At 45.0% G+C, this 24,612-nt stretch overlaps 3 protein-coding genes across 11 annotated transcripts in view; 1 reads left to right on the forward strand and 2 right to left on the reverse strand.

The window, feature by feature from the left end:
• The window catches only part of ACIN1 (apoptotic chromatin condensation inducer 1), a 34,977-nt gene extending 22,521 nt beyond the window's left edge, over positions 1 to 12,456 (reverse strand). For 2 of the 8 annotated variants that reach the window (XM_025443916.3, XM_025443915.3), the window contains exons 1-4: positions 12,130 to 12,456; positions 10,641 to 10,706; positions 8,702 to 8,813; positions 8,172 to 8,291 (exon numbers count right to left, since the gene is read on the reverse strand). In XM_025443916.3, coding sequence (XP_025299701.1) covers positions 8,172 to 8,291; positions 8,702 to 8,813; positions 10,641 to 10,706; positions 12,130 to 12,441 — 610 coding nt within the window. In that variant the 5' untranslated portion in view covers positions 12,442 to 12,456. Of the gene's footprint in view, positions 1 to 8,171; positions 8,292 to 8,701; positions 8,814 to 10,640; positions 10,707 to 11,644; positions 12,045 to 12,129 lie in introns of those variants that run through there. The other 6 variants (XM_049113580.1, XM_049113581.1, XM_049113582.1 and 3 more) reach the window with 5 other exon arrangements.
• C8H14orf119 (chromosome 8 C14orf119 homolog) lies at positions 12,174 to 16,070 on the forward strand. Of its 2 annotated transcripts, none has more exons than XM_025443922.3 (2): positions 12,174 to 12,314; positions 14,606 to 16,070. In XM_025443922.3, the coding sequence occupies exon 2, from the start codon at positions 14,607 to 14,609 to the stop codon at positions 15,033 to 15,035; it is 429 nt and encodes a 142-aa protein (XP_025299707.1). In that variant the 5' UTR covers positions 12,174 to 12,314; position 14,606; the 3' UTR covers positions 15,036 to 16,070. The 2 variants fall into 2 exon arrangements, with proteins under 2 accessions (XP_025299707.1, XP_025299706.1); XM_025443921.3 differs by lacking the exon at positions 12,174 to 12,314 and adding an exon at positions 12,484 to 12,799.
• LOC112657772 (ciliated left-right organizer metallopeptidase) lies at positions 16,021 to 22,872 on the reverse strand. Its single transcript, XM_049113584.1, has 14 exons — positions 20,939 to 22,872; positions 20,533 to 20,626; positions 20,392 to 20,443; positions 19,945 to 20,088; positions 19,546 to 19,671; positions 19,251 to 19,335; positions 18,959 to 19,104; positions 18,712 to 18,883; positions 18,302 to 18,371; positions 18,130 to 18,226; positions 17,754 to 18,026; positions 17,295 to 17,524; positions 16,955 to 17,131; positions 16,021 to 16,418 (listed from the first exon to the last, which is right to left on the reverse strand). The coding sequence occupies exons 1-14, from the start codon at positions 21,237 to 21,239 to the stop codon at positions 16,211 to 16,213; spliced, it is 2,175 nt and encodes a 724-aa protein (XP_048969541.1). The 5' UTR covers positions 21,240 to 22,872; the 3' UTR covers positions 16,021 to 16,210.
• Between the last annotated feature and the right edge of the window lie 1,740 nt (positions 22,873 to 24,612).

Here is a 24,612-nt window from a genome sequence, read left to right on the forward strand (position 1 = left end):
CTGCACCAAAAGGGCTGCCCGCTACCACTAGTTTTGAACAAAATATAATGATTAACAGACCAGTTTGTAAAATAATCTCATGAAGTAAGTACTTACATGAATTGTTTTCGGGCCCTAATATTCCTAGAAATTATTTCAAGCCACTGGACAGGGCTTCAGAAATGGGCCCTTTCAATTACTGTTTTATTTATTTAGTTTTGTTTTAAAGACTTTTATTTACTTAATTGACAGAGAGAGTGAGAGAGTACAAGCAGGGAAAGAGTACAACACAGGCAGAGGGAGAAACAGACTCCCGCAAAGCAGGGAGCCCGATGTGGGGCTTGATCTCAGGGCCCCGGGATCATGACATAAGCTAAAGGCAGACGTTTAACTGACTGAGCCAGGTACCCAGGTACCCCTTAATTATGTTTTATATAAAGTGCTCAAGGTGGGATTCTTTTTGAAAGGAAAAATAAGTTCAAGAAAGCTTGAAAACCACCAATCTAGGTCATTTCAAATAATAACTCCATGTAAAACTAGAAAGAAAATTTTGTTCACATTCCATAAGAAAAGGTGATTGTGCATAAATCACTTAAAAAATTTGGGCCCAGGGACGCCTGGGCTCAGCGGTTGAGCACCTGCCTTCGGCCCAGGGTGTGATCCTGGAGACCCAGAATCGAGTCCCTGCATGGAGCCTGCTTCTCCCTGTGTTGTGTCTCTGCCTCTCTCTCTGGGTGTCTCTCATGAATAAAAAAAAGAAAAAAAAAAAATTGGGGCCCAGGCGCCTGGATGGCTCAGTCAGTTGAGTGTCTGCCTTGGGCTCAGGTCATCATCCCAGGGCCCTGGGATTGACTGAGCCCCATGTCAGGCTCCACGCTCAGTGGGGAGCCCACTGCTCCCTCTGCTGTTCCCCCGCTTATGTATGAGTGCCCTTGCTCTCTTTCAAATAAAAATAAAACCTTAAAAAAACCAAAAAACTGGGGTCTTGGGACACTTGGGTGGCTCAGTCAGTTAAGTATCCAACTCTTGATTTTGGCTCAGGTCTTGATATCAGGGTTGTGAGATCGAGCCATGCACTGGGCTCTGCACTCAATATGGAGCCTGCTTGAGATTCTCTCTTCCTCCCTCTCCCCATCCCCATTCTCATGCAAGTGTGCTCTCTCTCTAAAACACCCCCCCACACACACACACACAGACACAACCAAATTTGGGTCTCAATGTCTTGACCAAGGAAAAGGCAGAGATGGACTGAAAGATTTCTGAGTTTCCTACCAGTATTAAAATATTACAAAGAATAGGAATGCAAATATTGATGAGAACCAGTTTAGAAAACAGCCTAAAGGGCAGCCCCAATGGCACAGCGGTTTAGCGCTGCCTGCAGCCCGGGGTGTGATCCTGGAGTCCTGGGATCGCGTCCCACGTTGGGCTACCTGCATGGAGCCTGCTTCTCCCTCTGCCTGTGTCTCTGCCAATCTCTCTCTCTCTCTCTCTCTGTCTCAATAAATAAATAAAATCTAAATATATATATATTAAAAAAAAAAGGAAGAGAAAAAAGAAAACAGCCTGAATATGATTATATTCCAGATACTTAACTCAGATTGGGCTCAATTTTAATATAGTACAAAAGGCTTTAATGATCCACAAAACCCAGTCCTATACTAAATCAGTGCAAATAAAATAGAGGTGTGAGCTCTAACCCAAGGTCTTAATTCTATATCCCAGCAATTTAAAATGAACTTGTCTTTGCTTCTGTAAGTAAAAGAAAAAAACATAAAATGAACTAAGACACTGCACATATTCTATAAAACTTGACTCAATGATCACTTCACTAATAGGATCTCTAAAAATATGCCATTTCATATCTTAGTGAATAATGACTTGCATTATGGATGTGTGTACAGGATCTATGGTTAGGACATATACTGGCAGGCCAGATTCTCTAGCAAATACTGAGGGATAATCTTAGAAGTTAATAATGTGGTGATAGTAATAATCAATAATAATATCATAATTAAATAAGTGGAATAGGTTAAACTACAAGATGAGTAAAACTGAAAGAAAATTGTTTTCCATTAATTTTAGATAAAGCTCCTATACAAATATAAAATAAAGAAGTTATTTTTGTAGTTTAACTAAATAGGAGAAAAAGGTATAGGCTGGGGTGGGGGAGAGGGCAGGACAACAGGCAGAGCATCAAGGATTTTTACAACAGTGAAAATACCCTACATGACACTGGAATTATTACATATTATACAACTATCCAAACCCACAAAATGTACAACTCAACAGTGAACCCTAGGGTAAACTATACATCTTGGGTGATTATGACTTGTCAACACAGACTCTTCAATTTTAAGAAATGTATCACAATAGTGGGGGATATTGATAATGGGAGAGGCTGTGCAGGTGCGGGAGTAGAAAGCATATAGAAAATCTCTGTACCTTCCTCTGGCTCCCTTAGTTGGTAGAACATGTGACTATTGATCTCAGGGCTGTGAGTTCACACCCCATGTTGGGTATAGAGATTATTTAAAAATAAAATCTTAAAAATAAGTCTTAAAATTATCCAGATGCTTAAGAATTAGAAAAGAAAAAGGAGAGGGGCACCAAGGTGGCTCAGCTGGTTAAGCACTGGATTCTTAATTTTGACTCAGGCCCTGACCTCAGGGTTGTGAGATGGAGCTTAGCCCTTCTTTGGGCTACATGCTGGGTGTGGAGCCTGCTAAAGATTTTCTCCCTCTCCTACTGCCTCTCCACATCCCCTAGCATACTCTCAAAAAAAAGTTAACCAGGTCAAAGGAATAATATAGATCTTAATGTTGCAGATATTTTAAACTTTACGTAGACAAAGAAAAGACGATGAAAATTATATAGCAAAGTATCAATTCAGGTTTTTTAGTTTGTAGGACTATGGATGATGCAAAAAATAGTTTTTTTCTAGTTTTTCCAAATTTTCTTTAATAAACACATACTACTTAAAAATTTTTTTTTTTACCTACTACTTTTTGTAATAAGAAAATAAATATTTTCAAAAGGATAAAATCCCATCCTCTGGAAGAAAAACATACTCTTCAAATCCTATGAAGAGCTAAAATTCATAGGTCTAGCTATCTCAAGTACTAGCTTTATCGATACAAGTTCTAAGAAACATTCTCTTCGTTTTCTTTTTAATCTAAAAACAGGAGTTATATGCACATATTTATTTTTTTATTTATTTATTTTTTTATGATAGTCACATAGAGAGAGAGAGAGAGAGGCAGAGACACAGGCAGAGGGAGAAGCAGGCTCCATGCACCGGGAGCCTGACGTGGGATTCGATCCCAGGTCTCCAGGATCGCGCCCTGGGCCAAAGGCAGGCGCCAAACCGCTGCGCCACCCAGGGATCCCTATATGCACATATTTAAAGTCATACTAAAGATGCTCTGTTGGGGATCCCTGGGTGGCTCAGCAGTTTTGCACCTGCCTTCGGCCCAGGGCGTGATCTTGGAGTCCATGATCCTGGAATCCCAGAGTCAAGTCCGACATCAGGCTCCCTGCATGGAACCTGCTTCTCTCTCTGCCTGTGTCTCTGTCTCTCATGAATAAATAAAATCTTAAAAAAAAAAATAGAATCTTAAAAAAATAAATAAAATAAAAATAAATAAAATCTTAAAAAAATAAAAAGATGCTGTGTGGTGATTAACAGCTTTCAGTAAGCACCTGTGTGCTCTGAATAAATAAATGTAATTAAGGGGTGGGAAAGACACGTTTTGTAAAGTTGGTCAGAGATAAATGTGCTAAAACAGGTCAAAGAGTTTTAGACGGGACACCTGGGTGGCTCAGTGGTTGAGGGTCTGCCTTTGGCTCAGGCTATGATCCTGGAGCCCCGGGATCAAGTCCCACATCAGGCTCCCTCGGATAGCCTGCTTCTCCCTCTGCCTGTGTCTCTGCCTCTCTCTCTCTCTCTGCGTCTCTCATGAATAAATAAAATCTATTTAAAAAACAAAAATCCTGGAACTTAAAAAAGTTTTAGAGTTATGATTTTAAAATTAGGTATGTAGGGATCCCTGGGTGGCGCAGGGGTTTGGCGCCTGCCTTTGGGCCAGGGCGCGATCCTGGAGACCCGGGATCGAATCCCACGCGGGCTCCCGGTGCATGGAGCCTGCTTCTCCCTCTGCCTGTGTCTCTGCCTCTCTCTCTCTGTGTGACTATCATAAATAAATAAAAATTTAAAAAAATATATTTAAAAAAATAAAATAAAGTAAAATTAGGTATGTACAAGCAAAGAGCCTCTTTTTCGACCTACTCAAAGCTAAGTGCTATTCTATTGGATCATAATGTTGTTTTGATGCTGTAAAACTGCAGTGATAGAATTCTAGATGATTACTTCTCTGGAAGCACTTAAGTAATAAGTCACCAATGAGATGTAGGCTGTTCAGTAAGTTTTGGTCATGACTGTTTTGCAAAAAAATGGCGCCTGGAGGGGACCCTCAGACGTAAAAACAGGAAATTAGTAAGCAATACAAAATATAAAGAAGAAAAAACAAGATAAAAGAGAACGAGGACTCACTTTCTAGCTCCCTGTATAGAACTGACATGATGCATACAAGCTTCTGGGAAAGGGGACATCTATTATGGGCACATAGTCACCTAAGTATCTTAAGCCAGATGTTAATATGTGCAGAAACTGAGTATGTTTAGCAAAGGGTAGAGCCAATGCAATTAAAAAATGTATTTCAGGAGTTAAAAAGCAAGGGTAAATGTAGATTCAAAAGTCAGAAGCCTTCAGGCTGCTAGACAATAAAGTGAAGAATGTTTATAAGAGCCATATAGCAAAGTAGTTTCTTCATTATGAAAAACAAATCCTAGGGCAGGATTTGTAGGACCCAAGTAAGGTAGCTAGAGATAACAGCAAAGCCTGTGGACAAAGGGAATCTGGGTATCTGGGTATGAATAAGAAGCAGGAATTAGGAGAATGGAGATCTGGCAATGACGCCAAACCTAAATCTGACTCATGTTAGCTGAGTAACTTACCTAGCATTTCTCTAGAATCTCAGCTTCCAAATTTAATATGAGAAAAACGAATGAGGACTATATGCCCTATAAGCAAAAGGCTGGTTAAGATTCCCTGGAGCTATACCTTTGTTAAAGAAGCGGTATCCTGATATCCATTTTTTTTTTAAGATTTTATTTATTTATTCATGAGAGACAGAGAGAGAGAGAGGCAGAGACACAGGCAGAGGGAGCAGCGGGCTCCATGTAGGGAGCCCCACGTGGGACTTGATCCCAGGTCTCCAAGATCACGCCCTCGGCTGAAGGCGGAGCTAAACCGCAGAGCCACCTGGGCTGCCCTGATATCCATTTTTAAATGTCTATTTTCCTAGATTGGGACTCTTTTTGAAATAATTAACTTATAGCAATAAGGATTTTAGTACACCCAATCATGATCTAGAGGCAAACTCAGACAACTCTGACTATGGAAGGTGGATAGTGTCTCCCAAAACCCTAGAAAATTCTAAAGAAAGTAGTGAAGAGAGTAGTCAAGAAGAGCCAGGAAGGATGTTAAAAACCAATTCTTGGGGATCCCTGGGTGGCTCAGCGGTTTAGCGCCTGCCTTTGGCCCAGGGTGCGATCCTGGAGTCCCGGGATTGAGTCCCACATCGGGCTCCCGGTGCATGGAGCCTGCTTCTCCCTCTGCCTGTGTCTTTTCCTCTCTCTCTGTCTTTCTCTCTTTCTGTGTCTCTCATGAATAAATAAATAAAATCTTAAAAAAAAAAATCTTATTAAAGAGAGAACCCCCAAAACATCCAAATAAGTTGGGATCCCGATAGTTTACTGGCCTACTAACAAACTAACACTGCACATCTTAAAAGAACCTAATTTTCTGGGCAAACTCCAGGCATTGCAACTGATCCAACTAAACACCACTAGAACTCCCAACCATCACTCCATTTAGGACCTTGACCAAATTTTGTACCACATCTATGAGATTCACATTCTAGCCAAGATCAGAGGTAAGAGAGTTTACGGCAGAGAGTACACAGAAGAACACAAATGGAATTGTTAGCTGTACTCTACAATTTACTACATTCATCTCATATTTTTTGCTTCTCTCTTTCCTCCTCTTTTACTGTCTCCCCCACCCCCTTCATTAATTACCACCATAGGAAAAGTCTGGTTGATGATAAAAAACATTGAAGGGACTGGTTATCCTTTAAATCTTTGCTTTTGAAACCTTATTTCTTTTTTTATTTTTTAATTTTTTTTTATTTTTAAAGATTTATTTTTATTTATTTATGATAGACACAGAGAGAGAGAGAGAGAGAGAGAGAGAGAGAGGGGCAGAGACACAGGCAGAGGGAGAAACAGGCTCCATGCTGGGAGCCCGATGCGGGACTCGATCCCGGACTCCAGGATCATGCGCTGGGCCAAAGGCTGGCGCAAAACCGCTGAGCCACCCAGGGATCCCCTGAAACCTTATTTCTATTTCAGGATCCATTTCTCATTTTCATTTCAAATTACATTTAGAACTGAAAGAGAACTTTTTTTTTGAGAGGCTTATTTAAGAGAGTTGCTTATCAAATCATGCTCCTATCAAGTATTTTCAATGGTTTCCCCCTTAAAATAAAAAATTTCATATTCATTCTTGATATTCAAAACCCTTTGCAATATTAATCCAATGTACCTTTAAAAAAAAGATTTATTTATTTACTTACTTACTTATTTATTTATTTAATTTATTTATGACAGACATAGAGAGAGAGAGAGAGAGGGGGGCAGAGACACAGGCAGAGGGAGAAGCAGGCTCCATGCCGGAAGCCTGATGCAGGACTCGATCCCGGGAATCCAGGACCACGCCCTGGACCAAAGGCAGGTGCCAAACTGCTGAGCCACCCAGAGATCCCCTTATTCTATTATTTTTATGGTCTATGTGTTTGCACTATTTATATGTCGCTTTAAAACACACCATCTTCAGAGGCACCTGCGTTGGCTCAGGTCATGATCCTAGGGTCCTGGGATCAAGTCCCACCCACATCAGCCTCCCCATAGGGAGCCTCCTTCTCCCTCTGCCTATGTCTCTCACAAATAAATTTTAAAAATCTTAAATAAACAAACAAACAAATAAATAAATAAAACAAAACACATCACCTTCAGTTGTTGGCTTTATGTGCAATTATCTTCTCTCTCCCAAAAAGATTTTACAATGCGCTAACTCCCCATATACTCTAGCATGGAGATACGTAGTACTTGAGGAAAAACAGATCTCTAAAATAACTTATTATTCTTCTACCATTAAGTATTTTCTAAAAATCTATGTTCAAATTCTATATTAATTAGACGAGTTAGTTACTTCTACACATTCTAAAAAATATTAGATACGATTACCTTATGACCACTAACATTAATAGATATTCAAAATACTTTTACTGTACACATTGATTTAACATATCTACCTACCATTCACATCTTATATACATGTTCTCCTAAAAGTATACCGTCTTAGGTATTTTTTTTTTTTTCCTTAGGTAGTTTAGAAGATAAAAGCTGCATTTACAGATTTTTGCTTGAGATACTAAACTGGGTGCTTAATTTTTATGTGAAAAAGCTAATTTTGCTTGAACAACTCCACACAATGCATTAGAACTCCCTGTAATATGCTCATATGATATTTTGCACTGTCTCTCAGAGCACATAGCTCAATGGTAACTATATAATAATTTGATTAATGTCCATCTCCTCCCTAGGCTATACATTTCATTCAGGCAGGAACTTGTCTTTTCTCTACCATATTCCTGGTGCCTAGCATGTGCCTACCATACAACAGGCACTCAACAAAAACTTGCTGAATGAATTAATGAACTACAGCAGATACCCATTTGGGTGGTATGACTGAGTGTGCAAGAAGTAATCTATACAACTGGTGAAGAGTTATGACTGCTGCTCAATCCAGAGGCATAGGAGGTTAAAGAGGTACAGAGGAGACGAAACATCATACTGCCTTAGAAAACACTCTGAGAGGTTAACACGACACAGAGGTGAAAGCAGACTTCCAAAAGGACATAATTCCCATGACAAACAGATGTGAAGTGTCAATGTCGCAGAATTTCTCTGGGACTTCAGTGGAGGCTTAGCATGAAAGGAGGCGTAACTTACCTCCCCCCACCAACTACGCAGGATTGACAAAACAGCGCAGTGGGGAGGGAGATACGTACTGGGCGAATGTCTGCTGAGTTCCAGCTCTGGTCTCTCCAGGCTGCTCTGAAAGTCAGGAGGCAGCAGGGAAGCCACTCCCTCAGGATGGATCATCTCGTCCTCCGACTCAGCTGAAGCTTCTGCAAAGTACAGATTGGGTCGGGGCAGGGAGGGAGTGAAGGGCTCATCATGTGGGAATATGTAGGGGAGTGAAGGAAATCAAGCAAAGTCATGGGACACAGAGCATATACTAAAAAGAGCACTGTACACAGAAAAAACTCCCTGGGATTAAGAACTACCTCATTTAAAGGGTAGCTTAATTTACTTATAATTCTTCCTGTTGGCAGGAATCCTCTTCTAACAGATAGTTAAATTAAGTGTTTTCTTCCCTGACAAAAGGTAAACAAACAACTCACTTGGCTCAACTACCAAAGCAAATAAGTAGCAGTTTCAGCCTGACTTATTCCTGAAATTGCCTAGTTAAACAGGCCTATCTTACTCAGTGACAGGAGTTAAGAATGAAAAACTCCTTCTGACAGTCCGGGCTTACCTTCAAGTTCTGCAGCTTCTCGGGCTTCACGTTCCAGACGCTGCCTAAGAAGCTCCTGCTGCTTTTCCAGATACTGCTTTATAAAACTGTTCTGGCTCATTTCCTCGCCAATCTGTGTAGAAGACATGGAAAAAGAAAAGTCGAGGAAAGCAAACCAGGAAAACACAGGGAAGAAAATTTCACGGAGCAAGTCTTCCTCTTATATTTGAATCCAAGAAAGATTATCAAAATGTTTGAAGGCCCTCTTCTAAGTTTTGTTGAACCAAAATAAAGAATCCTATGATTCATAAAGGATGGCAAAGAGAGGAACCACACATAATTTCTTATTTTAAATATTTAGTTCCCAACCAGTGATGCCCAAGTAACTTAAAATCTAAATTATCTAAATATAATCTAAATCTTCCTTTTAATAATAACAAGAAAAAATACTAGTTCATACCATGTCATTTTTTGTTGATAAAAATGGTCAATCTCCACCTATCCTGGAACCATTTTGTCAAACGTCCAAAATTGAAGTACAGTAAAGGATGAAAGCAAGAGATTAAGAAAGGGGATGACTGTTCAGCTTTCAGAGTTTTAACTCTATTTTCTTTGGGTGGGAAGAAATCCTAGGTAACACTATTTAAAATCCAGAAGCTTACTTCCTTTTCCAACTTTTTTCCTGCAATACAGATTCCCACAGCATTCTTCTGTCCTTCAGTTTTCTCTTCCCAAGTCCTCCTCCCCAGAGCCTTCTTGCTTAGCAAGTCCTACTAGAACTCAAGAAAAAAATCTGAATACATATTGCTTGTTTTCAGTCCTCTTTCCCAAGCAAGGTAAATGTTTCTTTTCATCTAAAATAGAAACAGGTCTCTTGGTACTCAACGGACATTGATGAAGTATGGGTTGCATGTATTAGAAAAGATAAGCATTTGCTGCAAAAATCCTAGGTTAATAAAAGCAAAGCTTCAAAGACTAAAATGCAATGAACAAAAGGAATATAATCACAAACTGATTAACTTATGTAGTTTATCTTAAACCTATTCTTAACTAAACATCTGTAAACTTACTAGATTATGATATAGCTTAATGAAGTGGCAACAAGGGACTAGGAAGGCTCTCTTGTTTTTCCACAGTATCTTGGGACTTCATCTAGTACCAGAGCTGCACAAAACTGCACTAACAAAGCCCTGGATTTTCCTTTATGTACGTAACACACTATAATGAGGCAATTTTAAGAGCTGAAAATGATCTTATGAGGTCACACAGTCTAAAAGTTTCACTTTTTTAAACTGTGGAATGATTTCTAAAGAAATCTTATGCTGAAACTCAATATACATAACAGATAAAAATAGATCTAATTTAGTTAAGAGGGGAGTATAAAGCTATGTACACAGTCCAATGCCTTCTCGTGTTATACATAGGAACTGAAGGACCCAGGACCTCCAAAGGTTAAATTTCTGCCCTAAGTAACCAAGGAATTAATGATGTTTGGGAGTAAGTGCATAGTTAGCATTAACACTGGTAATGGCGGGTAATTTCCAAAGGATTGAATTCTTGGAAAATCTTTGTCAACACCAGACTTCTTGATCAGCAAGTATTTCCTTACACTGCCCTATTGATTGTCTACTTCTTATCTACTACATTCAAAGACATCAACTACTTTTCCCAAATCAATGGCAAATAAATGACTTTGGATTCTTGTACTATACTTAATCAACTGGAGTCCCATCTTTCTGCACACATCATTGCAAGTATCAGAAATTAACTAACAGCTCTTCTAATTCAGTTCTGGAATTCTCTATTAAAATTCAACTGTTCCTGGTATGAGGACATTTCCAACCCAGGGAACTTAGGAAAACACCAGTGAGGAATTAAGCATCAAATATACATCATTATGTCCTTCAATAGGTCTGTGCATCATAAGAGCCCACCCTAGCTAACGAACCTTTTTTCTTACCTGGGAATTTGGCTGGAATGCAGCATGGGGTGTTGAGTGTTTCTGTAAATTTTCTAGCATTAGAGCCTGGTACAGAGAAGGGCAAAAGTCAGAAACTAGGGGAAACCGCCCCCCCCCCAATCCCTCCCCAAACTCTTCATTGAATGCAATGACTAACCATACACAGTTAAACTGTACTCTTTTCCCAGGGACCTAAAAGCCCTTTAACTAATACTGTTCTCATTCATCTTCAGAAGACCCTTAAACATAGCCACCATTACTGCTCTCAAATGTACAAATGTAAAATGCAGGCACATGGAGAAAATCAAGTGACCTGGCTATGTAATAAAATCAGTTACAGTGACAGAACCAGCACTACAGTCCCTATTATCTTCTATACTTCTGACTAATGCCCCTTCTAAATCTGGCCATGCAGGTAAAATGACTTCAAATACTCAAGTCAGCTTCAAATACAGGAAACCAACATAGGGCTGCTGGTTTTGGCTTGATTGAATTACTTGCTCAGTTACCCAGGACTAGATCTACTTGAATGAACTTGTATTGTTTCCAACAGAGTGGCATGTAGATTTATCAACTCTATAAAAATTTCAAAAGGGAGGCTATAGCACAAAATGACCACAGACTCTAAATTATGGCTGACCCAATCCACATACACAAAACCTTCAGCTTCTGTAGAGGCAACGGTCTGTCAAACTAACCCTTGATCCAACCCAGCACTAATATGTACTAGAGGCCATGTATTCTAATTAACCCCAGTTAAGACCAAGACATCCTCCTCTTCCCACCGTTTACACCAAATCTATACACACAAATCCACCCACCTCATGACGATCCCACCCTAAGCTACTCAAATCGATTCAAAACGCCCAACATATACCAACCTGCCCCCTCTCTCATCAATATTCACCAAACTCTTATCCGCCCAAATTGCTTCTGGATGCCCTATAAATTATACACCCCTCTATAACCGAGTCCCTTCAAATCAAGGTTTCTCTTTATCTCACCTCCTGATCTAATCAGGCAGACATTTTACTCTACATCCCGATCCTATTCTTCCGGACACCGACAACCACCCCATTCACCCCTCCGCCCAACTGTACCCCTAACTCCGACCCAGCCCAATTCGCCCCCCTCAGGCCAGCTACGCCGGTGGTAGTAGTGGGATTTAACTCCTTCTGCAGCGCATGCGCCGAAACCACAGACACAAACAAGGAGGGGGTGGGGGAAGGAGGAAGGAGCTTAAGACACTCCGAGAGAGTAGCGCGCACCCTCCCATTTTGGGCTCGCGCCGCTGCCGTTAAGGCGGGAACCGGCGCTATCTCTATTCCAGCGCGAGCCTCACCAACCACCGTGCGCGCGGATCCGGAGGCTCGCGCTGGCGGCCTGAGCGAGCTCGCGCGGAGCCCGGACACTGCGCCTGCGCCGCGGCAGAGACCCGTCTCTACCGGGTCCGCTCCCCTCCGACACCCCGGCAACGCCGACTTCTCACCCCTTTGAGCCGCTTGACCAGGGCGCTCTTCTGCCCGCTCTTCGCTAGGCCTCGCTGCTCCAGTGCGGCCTTCAGGTCGGTCACCCGCAGCGCCTGAAGAGGCTTCCCGTCCAGAGTCACCTCCTCCAGCTCCGCCATCTTGCGTGAGGTACTCGGGTCCGTCCCGACGGCTTCGGGCATCTTCGGTAATTTCCGCCAACGCCCTTGGAACGTACCGAGTTGACCCCGCCCACTGCCATAGTCAACCCCTCGATTACCACTCAGAACTCCCCGGGTTCCTCCGGAACTGCTCGGGTGTTTCCGTCTCCACATCGGCACCAATCAGTTCTTTCCCTCCTCCCAGCCGCGCCCCCCCCACCCTCTGCTTTCAGAGCTCGGTTATTTTCGTCGTACCGAGGCTTTGAATCGGATGTATTCGGAAGCCTTCGACTCTGGCATAACAAAATCGGAGTTGCTCGGCTCTCCCCGAACCTACGGCTGGGGCGCTGGGGCGCTGAGGCGCTGGGGCGCTGAGGCGCTTGGGTGTTTGGGGCTGGCCCGGGGCCGGAAGTGCGTGGGCTGCCGGGCTGGCCCTGCTTAGGGTTTTCAGGAAACATGGAAGCGGCGGCGACAGTTGGAATTTAAGCATCTCTGTGACGGTCTCCGGGTTCCCTGTGAGAGGAAAGGGGAGGTAAGCGCAGTAGAAGCCCCCCCCCGGGCCGGGTCAGACTCGGTGTTTGCGGGTTACCCAGGTAGGGCCCAGTTGCCGTCCTGCTGCCAGTCCAGCTGCCGCCTCCCCATTTCCGAATCCCCGCCACTCCCATCCAAGACTACGTTGCTCTTTGGGTCCTTGGATGCCGGGCCACCTGGCCTCCAGAGCGGGCAAGTGGCAGCACCGTGTCTTTGGGCCCAGACTGTGAACGAAGTCATAATCCTTGAACTTGAGTTTGCTGTGGGGGCCATGTCGCAAGACTCGGCAAAAGTTTTTCCTTACTTTTAAGGAAGAGAATAAAGTTAAGAGAATAAAGTTCCTTAAGGAGGAATTGCTTCTTGTAGGGCCGCTGTGAAAAAGGCAGTCTCGGACTGTTTGGGTACTGAACTGATTGATGTTAATTTTAAGTATAGGGTTTCCTTTCCTTGTCACTGCAAATACTCCCAGATTGCCGCAGAACAATAAAATAGGTCACCGATAAGTAGTTTAAGGTTTTCATTGTTAGAAATTCAAACTGGCGAGCTCGAAACCTATTCAAGTGGTCTCACCTTCTATTTGCGTTACTGATGCAAATCAGTGGCAGGGCATCAATGAGTATTTTACTTTTAACTTTAAGGAAAGTGTGCAAAGACCTCAATTGCCCTACATCTACAGCAGTGTGACACTTGTTAGGGTCCTAAGCTACCAAACTAACTAGACATTTTCCAGTTTGGAATAAACTGGCTTCTATTTTTTCTTACTGTGTTTTATTTTGGGTAAGGCACTTACTCTGGTCTTCAGTTTTTCCTGGTGCTTTACTGGAAATGTAAGGAAGTAATGGATGTTATGACGTTCTTGGCATATTTCAGAGGCTATATGCACATTACAAAGTAGACTTTCTGGGACACCTGGGTGGCTCAGCGGTTGAGTGTCTGCCTTTGGCTCAGGACCCGGATTGAGTCCCGCATCAGGCTCCCTGCAGGGAGTCTGCTTCTCCCTCTGCCTGTGTCTCTGCTTCTCTCTCTGTGCCTCTTGTGAATAAATAAGTAAAATCTTAAAAAACAAAACAAACAAACAAAACACTCTTTCCATCATGTATGATTTCTTTTCTTCTCTCACTGTTGATAGCTCTGGAATGATTAACATCTAGGTCCAGATTGGCTGCATGTACTAGATTTAAAAATGTGTTCCTTTTTTCTTTTTTAAGATGAGACGCACCAATGTTTTTTTTTTTTTTTTTTTTTTAAATTTTTTTTTTAAATTTTTATTTATTTATGATAGTCACAGAGAGAGAGAGAGGCAGAGACACAGGCAGAGGGAGAAGCAGGCTCCATGCACCGGGAGCCCGACGTGGGATTCGATCCCGGGTCTCCAGGATCGCGCCCTGGGCCAAAGGCAGGCGCCAAACCGCTGCGCCACCCAGGGATCCCGAGACGCACCAATGTTAATCACTGTTTGTCTTTTTTTTCTTTACTCAACCTGGAACATAAAAGTAGGCCAGAGAGAATGAGCAAGAAATGTGTAGATTATTTTTAGATTCTTTATAAGAATAATGGAGAGAAGCAGTCTTTGGGGAGAGTGATGGTTTCAAAAAGAGGAAGGTTAGCAAATGTGAAATTAAGTTATTCTTGAGTGACCTCTCTAAGGTAATTGGATAATAACCAGTATGAAGTACCCTGTTGTGTTCCTGTAAATTGGTGAAAAGTAATTTTATCTGTAGATGCTGATTGTGATAAGATTCCTTGTTGGGAAGTTGTGTTTTGTTACTTTATCTAGAGAATATATAACGGTGCTTTTATCTTTCAGGATGCCGCTGGAATCATCTTCCTCTTCAATGCCACTATCCTTCCCTCCTCCTTTACCCTCAGTACCAGATAGTATTACTAACTCTTCCCCACCCCCAATGTCTTACATCACTTCCCAGGAGATGAAGTGTATTCTTCACTGGTTTGCCAGTTGGTCAGGTCCCCAGCGTGAACGTTTCCTACAGGACCTGGTAGCTAAGGCAGTGCCAGGAAAATTACAGCCACTGCTGGAAGGGCTGGAGCAGCTTAGTGTGTCTAGAGCAAACCGACCACCTTGTATCTTTGAGTGCCAGCTACGTCTTTGGGATCAGTGGTTTCGAGGTTGGGCTGAGCAGGAGCGCAATGAATTTGTCAGGCAGCTGGAGGTCAGTGAGCCAGACTTCGTGGCAAAGTTTTACCAAGCAGTGGCTGCTACAGCTGGTAAAGACTGATGGACATTAAAATCAAAGAAGATAATCACAGCTGATGGAGCCACAACTTTACTGTGAGAACTTCGGATGTGTCGCTTAAAGGTCTAGGGATGGTATTCCAATCAGCTGATTGAACTTGTTGACCTGTACAGGCTTGATTATATCTTTGGAGGTGGGGGAAGGGCAAAGGAAGAGAGAGAATCTTTTTTTTTTTTTTTTTAAATCTTTATTTATTTATGATAGTCACACAGAGAGAGAGAGAGGCAGAGACACAGGCAGAGGGAGAAGCAGGCTCCATGCACCGGGAGCCCGACAAGAGAGAGAATCTTAAGCGGGATCCATGCCCCGCACTGAGCCTGATTTAAGCGGGCTTGATTTCACAATCCTGAGATCATGACCTGAGCCAAAATCAAGAGTTGGATGCTTAACCGACGGAGCCACCCACGTGCCCCAAGCCTTGGTTATTTCAATGTTAACAGCCTATCAACTGGACTGCTCACATCATTGTTTTCCATCTAAGTAAATCCAGTCTGCCTCCTCGCTTGCTCCTTTCTACATATCAGACTCTGAAGAATTCCGTGGCTTCTTTTGCAAGTATAATGAGAGGGAACCTACACATTATAACTCAAGCATAAAAAAAAAAATAACTCAAGCATATTGCTGGCCCATGGGGGCTTTTAAGTAAAGCTTTCCTACTCCAGAAGCAGGAGAGAAGGACAATAAAAGGTCATGTTTTTATAGTTTAACTGGATTCACATGGTTGGTTTCACTGCCCTTTCCAGATTCTGGCATAATTGTGTGACATGCCAACTATTAGCTTTCCTAGTGATGATTTTGTAAAATTATGAAAAAATCAGGAGAGGGAAACAATTAGTTACTCCTTCCACACTGATGTTTGTTTGAATCCAAATAGCAATGACTTCTAAAGTATATGTGATATTCTTGGAGCTGGTAACATTCCTATTCTGTAAGTTTGCTCTGTGATATGAAAACAAGTGACACTCTATAGGTTAAAGGGTTTATTTTTTGTATCAAAATAAAGAATCCTCAGAACCATTTCTCTAGCTCTTTTTCATTACAAGGCTAGTATAGAGGTGATACCTAGAGAAAGGCATTCTGAGAAAAGGTAGACTTGGCATGCAGTTGTCTTCCAAGAAATAATCTGCCCTGTCTACCCTGTCATGCTTTGGGTAACATCACACCTCCCTTATTCCTCCAACTGGGTCTCTTGTGTCTTGGAGCTCTGGTGAATGGTGAGGGGCAGATGGTGCCACCCGAAGAGTAGCTCGTTTCTGATAAGCCATGGTTCCCAGTGCACCCACCAGGATAAGCAGTGTTAGGCAGAGTCCCATGGACAGTGCAAGATGGGTCACGGAGGGATTATGGTCCAAGGTAGCCAGCAACCTAGGAACATAGAGGTAATATTTGGCTTGGAATAATGCCCAGGCTTGGAAGGTGAAGGGCTTCACCTTTATCATAATACACAGAGCTCATGAAACCTTGCTTCATCCAATCGGTAAGCTATAAAGGAAATCAGAGGAATATAGAACCTGAATGTAGGAAAAAGACCAAGATCCAAGTCTCCTAGAAAAGAGGAAAAAAAAAAAATCCCAGTCTCCTAGCAAACTTAAGTTGTTAGAAGCTAACCTGGCAGTGGGGGAAATGATTTAAGGGAAGAGTTAGACTACGGTGTTTGGCTAGCTAGACATGGTGCCCCATTAGTACTTAAGGAAGGAAGAGGACTAGGATCCCTATGTCCTAGAGATGAGGAACTCCATTACTGTGGTGGGAAGGGTGTCCCATAGTGATAGACCTGAGGTCATCACATTAGTTTTCTGAAATAACCCTGTTTAGGACCTACATAGGAGTGAGTGCTTAATGCAATTTCAAACATCTGGACTCCTGGATTTGAAAGAAAACTACTTGGAATATTGTCTTACTTGATGTGTTCTGTGGTAAAGCTGGCTCCTCCATAGTGTACTTCTAGGGGTTTCTGGAGAGTCAAGGTCAGGGCCCTGTGTAGCATACCAACTGAAGGCCCTCGGCAGTCAGATGACTTCCACATGTACACGGTGAACACTAGGCTAGCAGTAATGGAGGGGCTGTGGAAATAGCACCTATAGAGACATTTGGATCTCTTAAGGGAGGTAGAGTCCCTGGAAGAGTAACTCCTGAAACAGGTACAGGCTTAGGAGTGGGAGTTGAAGAGTTGTTCAGTAACCCACTTATGCAGTTCCCTTGGCCCACTGTATGAATCCTCAGCCTGTACTATCCCTTTACCTGCTGGCACCGCCTCTGCTCACCAGGGCCTGTAGTAATGCTTCAGTCAGCTCTTCGAGCTCTCCCTTCCCCATGGAGTCGCCAGGGGGCCCAGCTAATTGTAAAGACAGCTGGAATAACCCATCTTGGATCGGAAGACTCACAGGTGGTGAAGTAACAGTGCTGGTACCTACGTTAGTTTGACACAGTCGACCCCGGGGACAGAAGAGAAGACCATAGTACCCAGGTATCTGCAAGGAAATACATAGCAGGGTATAGTTTTGATCATAATTGCTCAAGCCCTCCTTCCCAGGAAAAAGTACAGCCTAGGTCAGGGTCATGGACTCAGTGGGTACCTGGTAAAAAAAAAAAAAAAAAAAATGAATGAACATCGAAATAGGTTGGATAGTACCACTGTACAAGCACTTCTAAACTTCCTTTTGCCAATGTGCTGCATAGCTTTTCACTTACGATGCCCACCTGAATAGCTTTTCCAGGAAGGCATGAGGCCCATGGTGATCCCTCTGCCTGCACCTTGTATGCTCCTCTCTCTGTGCATTGATGTAAGTAGCAGCGGCCAGTGAGCTCTGCTTCCTTCAGGTATGGGATCTGAGAGGGATGCCTGGTCTTGGCCTCATGGAACAGTGGTGAGGTGATGTTGGCAAGGAAGCAACGACTCTGGGAATGGTAGATTTCCCCATGGAGGTTCTCTGCCCCCAGTGAGAATCCGTTTTCCTTCTTCCAGCACTCACTCTGAAGGGCGGGGCAGGAGGCAGAAAAATGTTTGCCTAGATGCCTTGGAAGTTGACTCTGCTCTGGGCCCACTCAGTTTCACTCTATTCTCTAGTCATCTCACCCCATTGGCCAAGGGCTTGTACATGCGGCAGCCTTCCAGCATGGGGTCAGAGGAACAGCTTCCCTTGTCCAGATGCAGGTAATGGCAGCCCACTCCGCTGTGGGGAAGGGATGGCATCTGACACTAGGGTCTCTGACAGCTGTACAGCCCCTCAACCATGCAGCACTCATACCTGCCAGTACAGAAGAAGTCTGAGGAGCCAGCCCCACACGTAGTCACCAGGCCAAATTCCAGGCCAGCTCCTACTTGAGAGACAGGAAGAGAGAGAACCCTCAGAACAAAGCCGGGGCACCTGGGTGGCTCAGCAGTTGAGTGGCTGCCTTCGGCTCAGGGCGTGATCCTGGAGTTCCAGGATTGAGTCCCACAGTAGGCTCCCTGTGAGGAGCCTGTTTTTCCCTCTGCCTGTGTCTCTGTCTCTCTGTGTGTCTCTCATGAATAAATAAAATCTTAAAAAAAAAAAAAAAAGAACAAATGATGCCCCAAGCATCCCTCACACCAGCAGATAATCCCTCCCAATCTCTCTCACTACCCCCAAACTGACTCAGGTCACGAGGGCCCCTCTGCCATTCTCCTTGTTCTCACCCTGGCCCCACAACAGCTCCTGTGCAGCGCTGTGATTGACTTGGTACCAGCCAGAATCTCTGAAGGCAGCGAGAGTGATTGGATCAAGTCGAGTGCGCGGGGCACCATCGAAGGTAGCAGTCATTATAGAACCCTGGAGCATTCGGGCCTCCCAGTGTGAAGACAAAGGGCCCTAAGGAGGAGGTAGCTGGTTGCCACCTGTCTACTCCCCGTTCCTTCCAGCACCCCCAGGTGTTCTCATTCTCACCTCTTCTTCCAAGGGAACACCCAATGAAGTCCCTGTCACTCCCAAGTGTTTGGCCAGGCTGTGGCTAACAGTTGGGGTGGTTAGAAGCAGCTGTCCCCACTCATCTCGCCGTGTCACTTGTTGCCTTGTGGAACAGTTCTCCCTAACTGAGCACAAAAAGCGAAGAAGGCAATATGAGAAGAGGAAGACTTAGGAAGGGTAGAGCAGCACCGGAAGGAAGGAGTTGGTGGGATGGTAGTGATCCCCTCTTGTTGACATCGTAGGAAAGCTTGCCCTCACTCCTCTCATTTACCGCTGGGTCCTGAGGGGCAATCCCGCCACTTCTTGAAGAGCTGTCCGGAGAAACCCAGAGCATGGAGCAATTCGTGTAGTGTGACCTAAGGACAAATGACTGCAGGGTGAGGGGGGTGGGGGAGGGAGCAGATTGACTAGCCACTCTCTAGTCCCTCTGCCCAATCAGCTCTTCTTAGAGTTGAGGCAGCTTCTCCTCCAATCCTTAGTAGATTCTTCCACTCCGGGGGAAGCTGAGTGACCTGTCCCCTTCCCCCAACCTGTTTGCGCCTTTCTATTCATCATGCAGCAGTCACCATGACGATGTCACGATGGCTGAGGCTGGGGCTGGTGAGATGCTGGGCGCAGTAGACAATGGTGCCAGCAAGGGGTCTGTCTTCTGAGTCCAGCTGGCAGCAGGCAGCATAGGCTATGACAGAGGGCTGTGGATGGGCCAGGACAAGGTAGATGGGAAGCAGGGAAGTGGGGTACACAGAAGAGATCTTCCTGAAAGTGGACATCCCGGGAACTCAGCAAGGATAGTACCAAGGGATGGCTCGAAGGGGCTTAGCTCCCACCCGAATTTCATCAACATGACCAAGTCACCTCAAATAAGGACAACTTAATTAAAACTGCCTTTGTGCTCCCTTCCCCTCCCCATGATACTTAAGATTAAGAGAGGCAGAACAGGGAAAAAGATTTGATTAGGGTCTTACCTCTCCATGGCACTTGGAAGTGTGGGCCACCAACACATACAGGAGAAAATCAGTGTCTTGGACCCCAGGCCCATCTGGCTGGACCAGTTGTGGGGGACCCTGCTCTGGCCACAGTGCATAACCACGGAGATGGGCATCAGGGATCTGGCCCGGAGTGAAATGAAACATCTAGCTTAGCAGGTGAGGACAATAGGAAACGGTACTGGGAGTGAGGAGTGGACAGTCTTTATCTTTAGTCGGCCTTAGGGTCATTTAGGCAGCTGGTCAGAATAGGGACTCCTGCCCACTCCCCCCCACCCCCCATTTAATAAATTGCCTAGGGGAGAAGGGGCTCAGGAATTTACATTTGTTAGGAAGCACTTTAAGTGACTTTGGTGCTAATGGTCTTGGAGAAGACTAGGCAGGCTGGAGATCTTCAGATCCCCAAATCTGAGAAATTGCCCTCACCTTTGCCCCCAGGCAAGTCTCTCCCTTGTACTCTGGGTTTAAGAGGCTGCATCTGCCAAGAATGAATATCTGTAGGTGAGCTGGAGACATTTCTGTGCCCCTAAAGAGTCAGTATATACATTTTCAAGGGCATGAACTCACCTGTGATAGTTTGGGGTGTCCGGGTCCCCCCAGACAGCATGGCAGTACTGTGCAGGGTCTCGACTCAGAAGCAGGGGGCCTTGCACTGGAGGAACTTAAAAAGATAAGCGGTAGGGATCCCTGGGTGGCTCAGTGGTTTAGTGTCTGCCTTTGGCCCAGGGCCTGATCCTGGAGACCCGGGATCGAGTCCCACATCGGGCTACCTCCAGGGAGCCTGCTTTTCCCTCTGCCTGTGTCTCTGCCTCTCTCTCCGCGTCTCTCATGGATAAATAAATAAAATGTTTTAAAAAAAAAGATAAGTGGTCAATTTCCCCTCAACATCTTAAGAGTTCCTTTTCTCTGGTTGTCTTCCCCCCCTAGCCCTTTGCTTCTCAGCCCTCCCTGCCTCCTTCTAATCTCCAATCACCTGCGAGGACCCCTTGGAGTTGCTGAGTGGCCTGTCTGGCTGCAGCCAGGGCCAGGGCTTGGGGTCCCCCTCTTATTTCGGCTCCCTCAGGATCCCAAGCTCCGGATGCAGGATCTCTGATATAGCAGATTCGGATTCGCAGGGGTTGGGGATCACGGGAACCAGGGAGGGTGAGGGAGGAAGAGTGGAAGTTTGGGGCAAGTTGGGAGAGATGGGGCCTGAGAAGGGTCACAGACTTCTGTGTCTCATCATGTAGGCATCTGCTCACGACAGTCCCCAGGAGCAGCAGCAGCAGCAACATCTTGCAAGTGTTCCTCCGTAACCTGCGCTGGATCCTGTCTTCTTCTTTCTTCACCACCTTGCTCACTTCTGGTTTCCCTCTCTTTACTATCTCTCTCCATACCCTCTCCACCACTCTTGCTTATTTTTCAAGATTTCAAGATGTGGAGTGTTGTTGACAAAATCTACAGTTCCCTCCAGGAGGTCAGCTGTAAACCACAAGGACCAAAGCTGCCTCCTCCTGGGGGTGCCAAAGGTGGGGAAGCTGTGTGTGTGTGTGTGTGTGTGTGTGTGTGTGTGTGTGTGTGTGTGTGCACAGCGTGGTGAGGGCAGAGGGGGCAGTGTTATTCCCAAAGCCTCAACTGATCTTTACCAAGAGGAGCCTGCCTCATCCAGGAATCTCTCCTAACCCTTTTTCTTTTCTTTTAAAAAGGATTTTATTTATTTATTCATGAGACACACAGAGAGGCAGAGACATAGGCAGAGGGAGAAGCAGGCTCCATGTAGGGAGCCCAATGAGGGACTCGATTCTGGGACTCCAAGATCACGCCCTGAGCCCAAGGCAGGCGCTCAACCACTGAGCCACCCAGGCGTCCCTCCTAACCCTTTTTCATCTCTCATCCCAATTCCCCTCTTTCTGAGCAGACAACCTTGGAACCTTCCCAGAACTAAAAAGTTGGTATTAACATAATGGTGTGAGGGGGTCGCTCTGTGCTTCATAGATGCCTACTTACCTCATTGGAGATGGGTGAGCATGCTTCTGCATGTTCCTGGCCCCTATATCAGGACTGGGTGGACTCTAACTAACTGAAAGACCTTCAGGCACCTCCCCCATCTGTATAGGGCACCTAGTAGGTTCTCAGCAAATACATGTTGGCTGATTGACCACCTCCTAGGAAAGACTGCCGTGTTAGCTCTGTGAAGCTTCAAAGAACCACATATATAGGCATGCTGGGAGGGAAAGTCACCTCTTAAAATGGACATTAATAGAATATGTGCAAAGATGTTCTCACCCAGCTCTTGGAACCCCCTGTTTTCTTTGCTCATGCTGTGCTTTCACATCCTGTTTCCCCTGCCTGGACACTCCACCTTCCCTGCCTGCCTGGCTAATTCCTACCTTCCCTATAATTACTTTGGGAAGCCTTTCTTACTTAACACCTCCTGCCCAAATTCCACACTTGCCAGATGGGAGGGAGCCCACTTCACAGGAGGGGCTTCTCTCCTCCTCTTCCGCAATAATCACTGGCTTGGCGGCTCTCCCTTCACATCCTGCACTCCTTCAAGGCAAACCTGCTTCCCGGCTAGCTTTGTAGCCACAGCGCTCGCTCGGCACAGTCAAGAGGGCCTAGTTATCAGTTTGTGGATGAAGGAGCAGACCCAAACCCCCAGTCGCCTAACTTTTGAGGAAACAGGTCAGGGGTAAAATGATGGAAAGCAACACAGCTAATTAGTTACAGACAGGCTAAGAGTTTACAGAATGGCTGCTGACTTCCTAGGGAGGCTGGATTTTATACCTTGATATACCAGACCTGTGGCTGGAATGGCCAGTTACAAGGGAGGCAGCCAAACACTGGAGCCAGACCAACTCTGCCACTTTCCACCTAGGTGACTATGGTCGAATGCCTTCAGGTGCCCATTTGCAAAAGACAGGTGATTGTACTTACCTGACCAGGTTGCTTTGAGGAGAAAGCAAAGACTTTAAGGGTCATCTGGGCGGCTCAGCTGGTTAAATGTCTGACTTGATCTTGGGGTCATGAGTTCGAGCCCCACATGGGGCTCCAATCTGGGCACGGCGCTCACTTAAAAAAAAAGAAGTTTGTAAAGCCCTGAGAACAGTGTCCGTTGTGTTCATGATAAAATACCAAGTCACATCACTTTCAACATGGACATGTGTATAAATCTTTAGGGGACTCTTGTTCTTTTTCTAAGACAAACCTTCTTCTCCACGTGTCATATGCCTCTTTTTCCCTTTTTCCTGGCTGGGTGTCCAGATTGGGGGGGACCCCTCTGGGTCAGGATTGGCCCAAAGGAGTCTACATCTGTGGGGCTCGCCTCAGGTTTTCGCCCCGCAGCCGTCACGCCTAATGCTTTGCTGCCCCCTTGTGGCCGCTGCGTGGAGGGTGCGCCGCTTCCAGGGCAGGGGTTTCTCCGGTTCTTCACACATGCGTGCAGAACTTCATACCTCCCAACAGAAACAGCACAAGAAACACCTCGTGTTTCTTCTGCTGGAATATCTCTCTCCTGACTTTGCCTGGCAAATTCTTCCTCGTCTTTCCAGAGCCAGCTGCGAGGGTCTCTGCCTGCTGAGATTTCTTTTTTACTCCCCTCTGAGCAGAGGTGGTTTGCATCGCCTCTGTCATCCAATAGCTGTTCTTTCACATCTTTCAAGTGGCGCTTATTATATTCTCCTGACATTTATTTTTGTGCTTGTTCCCCTGCTAGACTGTGGGCAGGGGCTGAGTCTGATTCGCCTGTGCCTCTTTGAAGAGGTGTTAAGTAGGCACAGAGGGATGATGGAGGTGGGAAGGTGGCTGGGAGGAAAGAGAGGAGGTAAGGAGAGAGGGTGAGAATAACAGTTATTTGAGCATTCTCTTTGTGCCCAGATATCTTGCAAGCACTTTAAAGATTTTATTTATTTATTTATTTATTTATTTATTTATTTATTTATTTGAGATAGAGTGAACAAGAGAGTGAACACAAGAATGGGCAGGGGCAGAGAGAGAAGACTCCCTTGCTGAGCAGGAAGCCCGATGTGGGGCTCTATCCCAGGACTCTGAGATCATGACCTGAGCCAAAGGCAGATGCTTGACCCACTGAGCCCCCCAGGCGGCCCCTAGCAAACACTTTAGACGTGTATTCCTTTCGGCAACCTTCCACGGTAGGTATGATTATAATTACCCCAATTTTACAACCAGGGCACAGCAAAATTAGGCAGCATGGGTAGGTGCCCAATGTGGAGTTCAACCCACCATGCCTCCCATTGTGTTCTCAAGGGCACAGCATGGAGGGTAAAGGTATGATCTCAGAGGAACAGAATGAAAAAGAGGGGGGTGGGGACGACAGGTGGAGGCAGGAGGGAAGAAGCGGTAGGAAAGGATGAGGTGGGGCAACCACAGAGCAAAAGTGGAGAGGACGGGATGGGATGAGGTGAGATGAGGGTGCAGACGGAGGAGATTAGGTACATGGAGTGAGGATGCTAAGGAGGAAGAGGAGGAGGTGGAGGCAAGCTAGGATGAAGACAGGGTGTGGGAGAGGATGGTGGTGAGCAAAGCATGTCTTGGCGGTGTCATTGCTCATGTGGATGCTCCATCCAGCATCCTGACCTCTCAGTTCCTTCACTAGCCTGTCTCGAACATTCTTCATTCCACTTTAGTAAGCCACTCCTAGGAGCCTTA

Source organism: Canis lupus, chromosome 8 (genome assembly GCF_003254725.2).
Source record: "Canis lupus dingo isolate Sandy chromosome 8, ASM325472v2, whole genome shotgun sequence".
Taxonomy (NCBI): domain Eukaryota; kingdom Metazoa; phylum Chordata; class Mammalia; order Carnivora; family Canidae; genus Canis; species Canis lupus.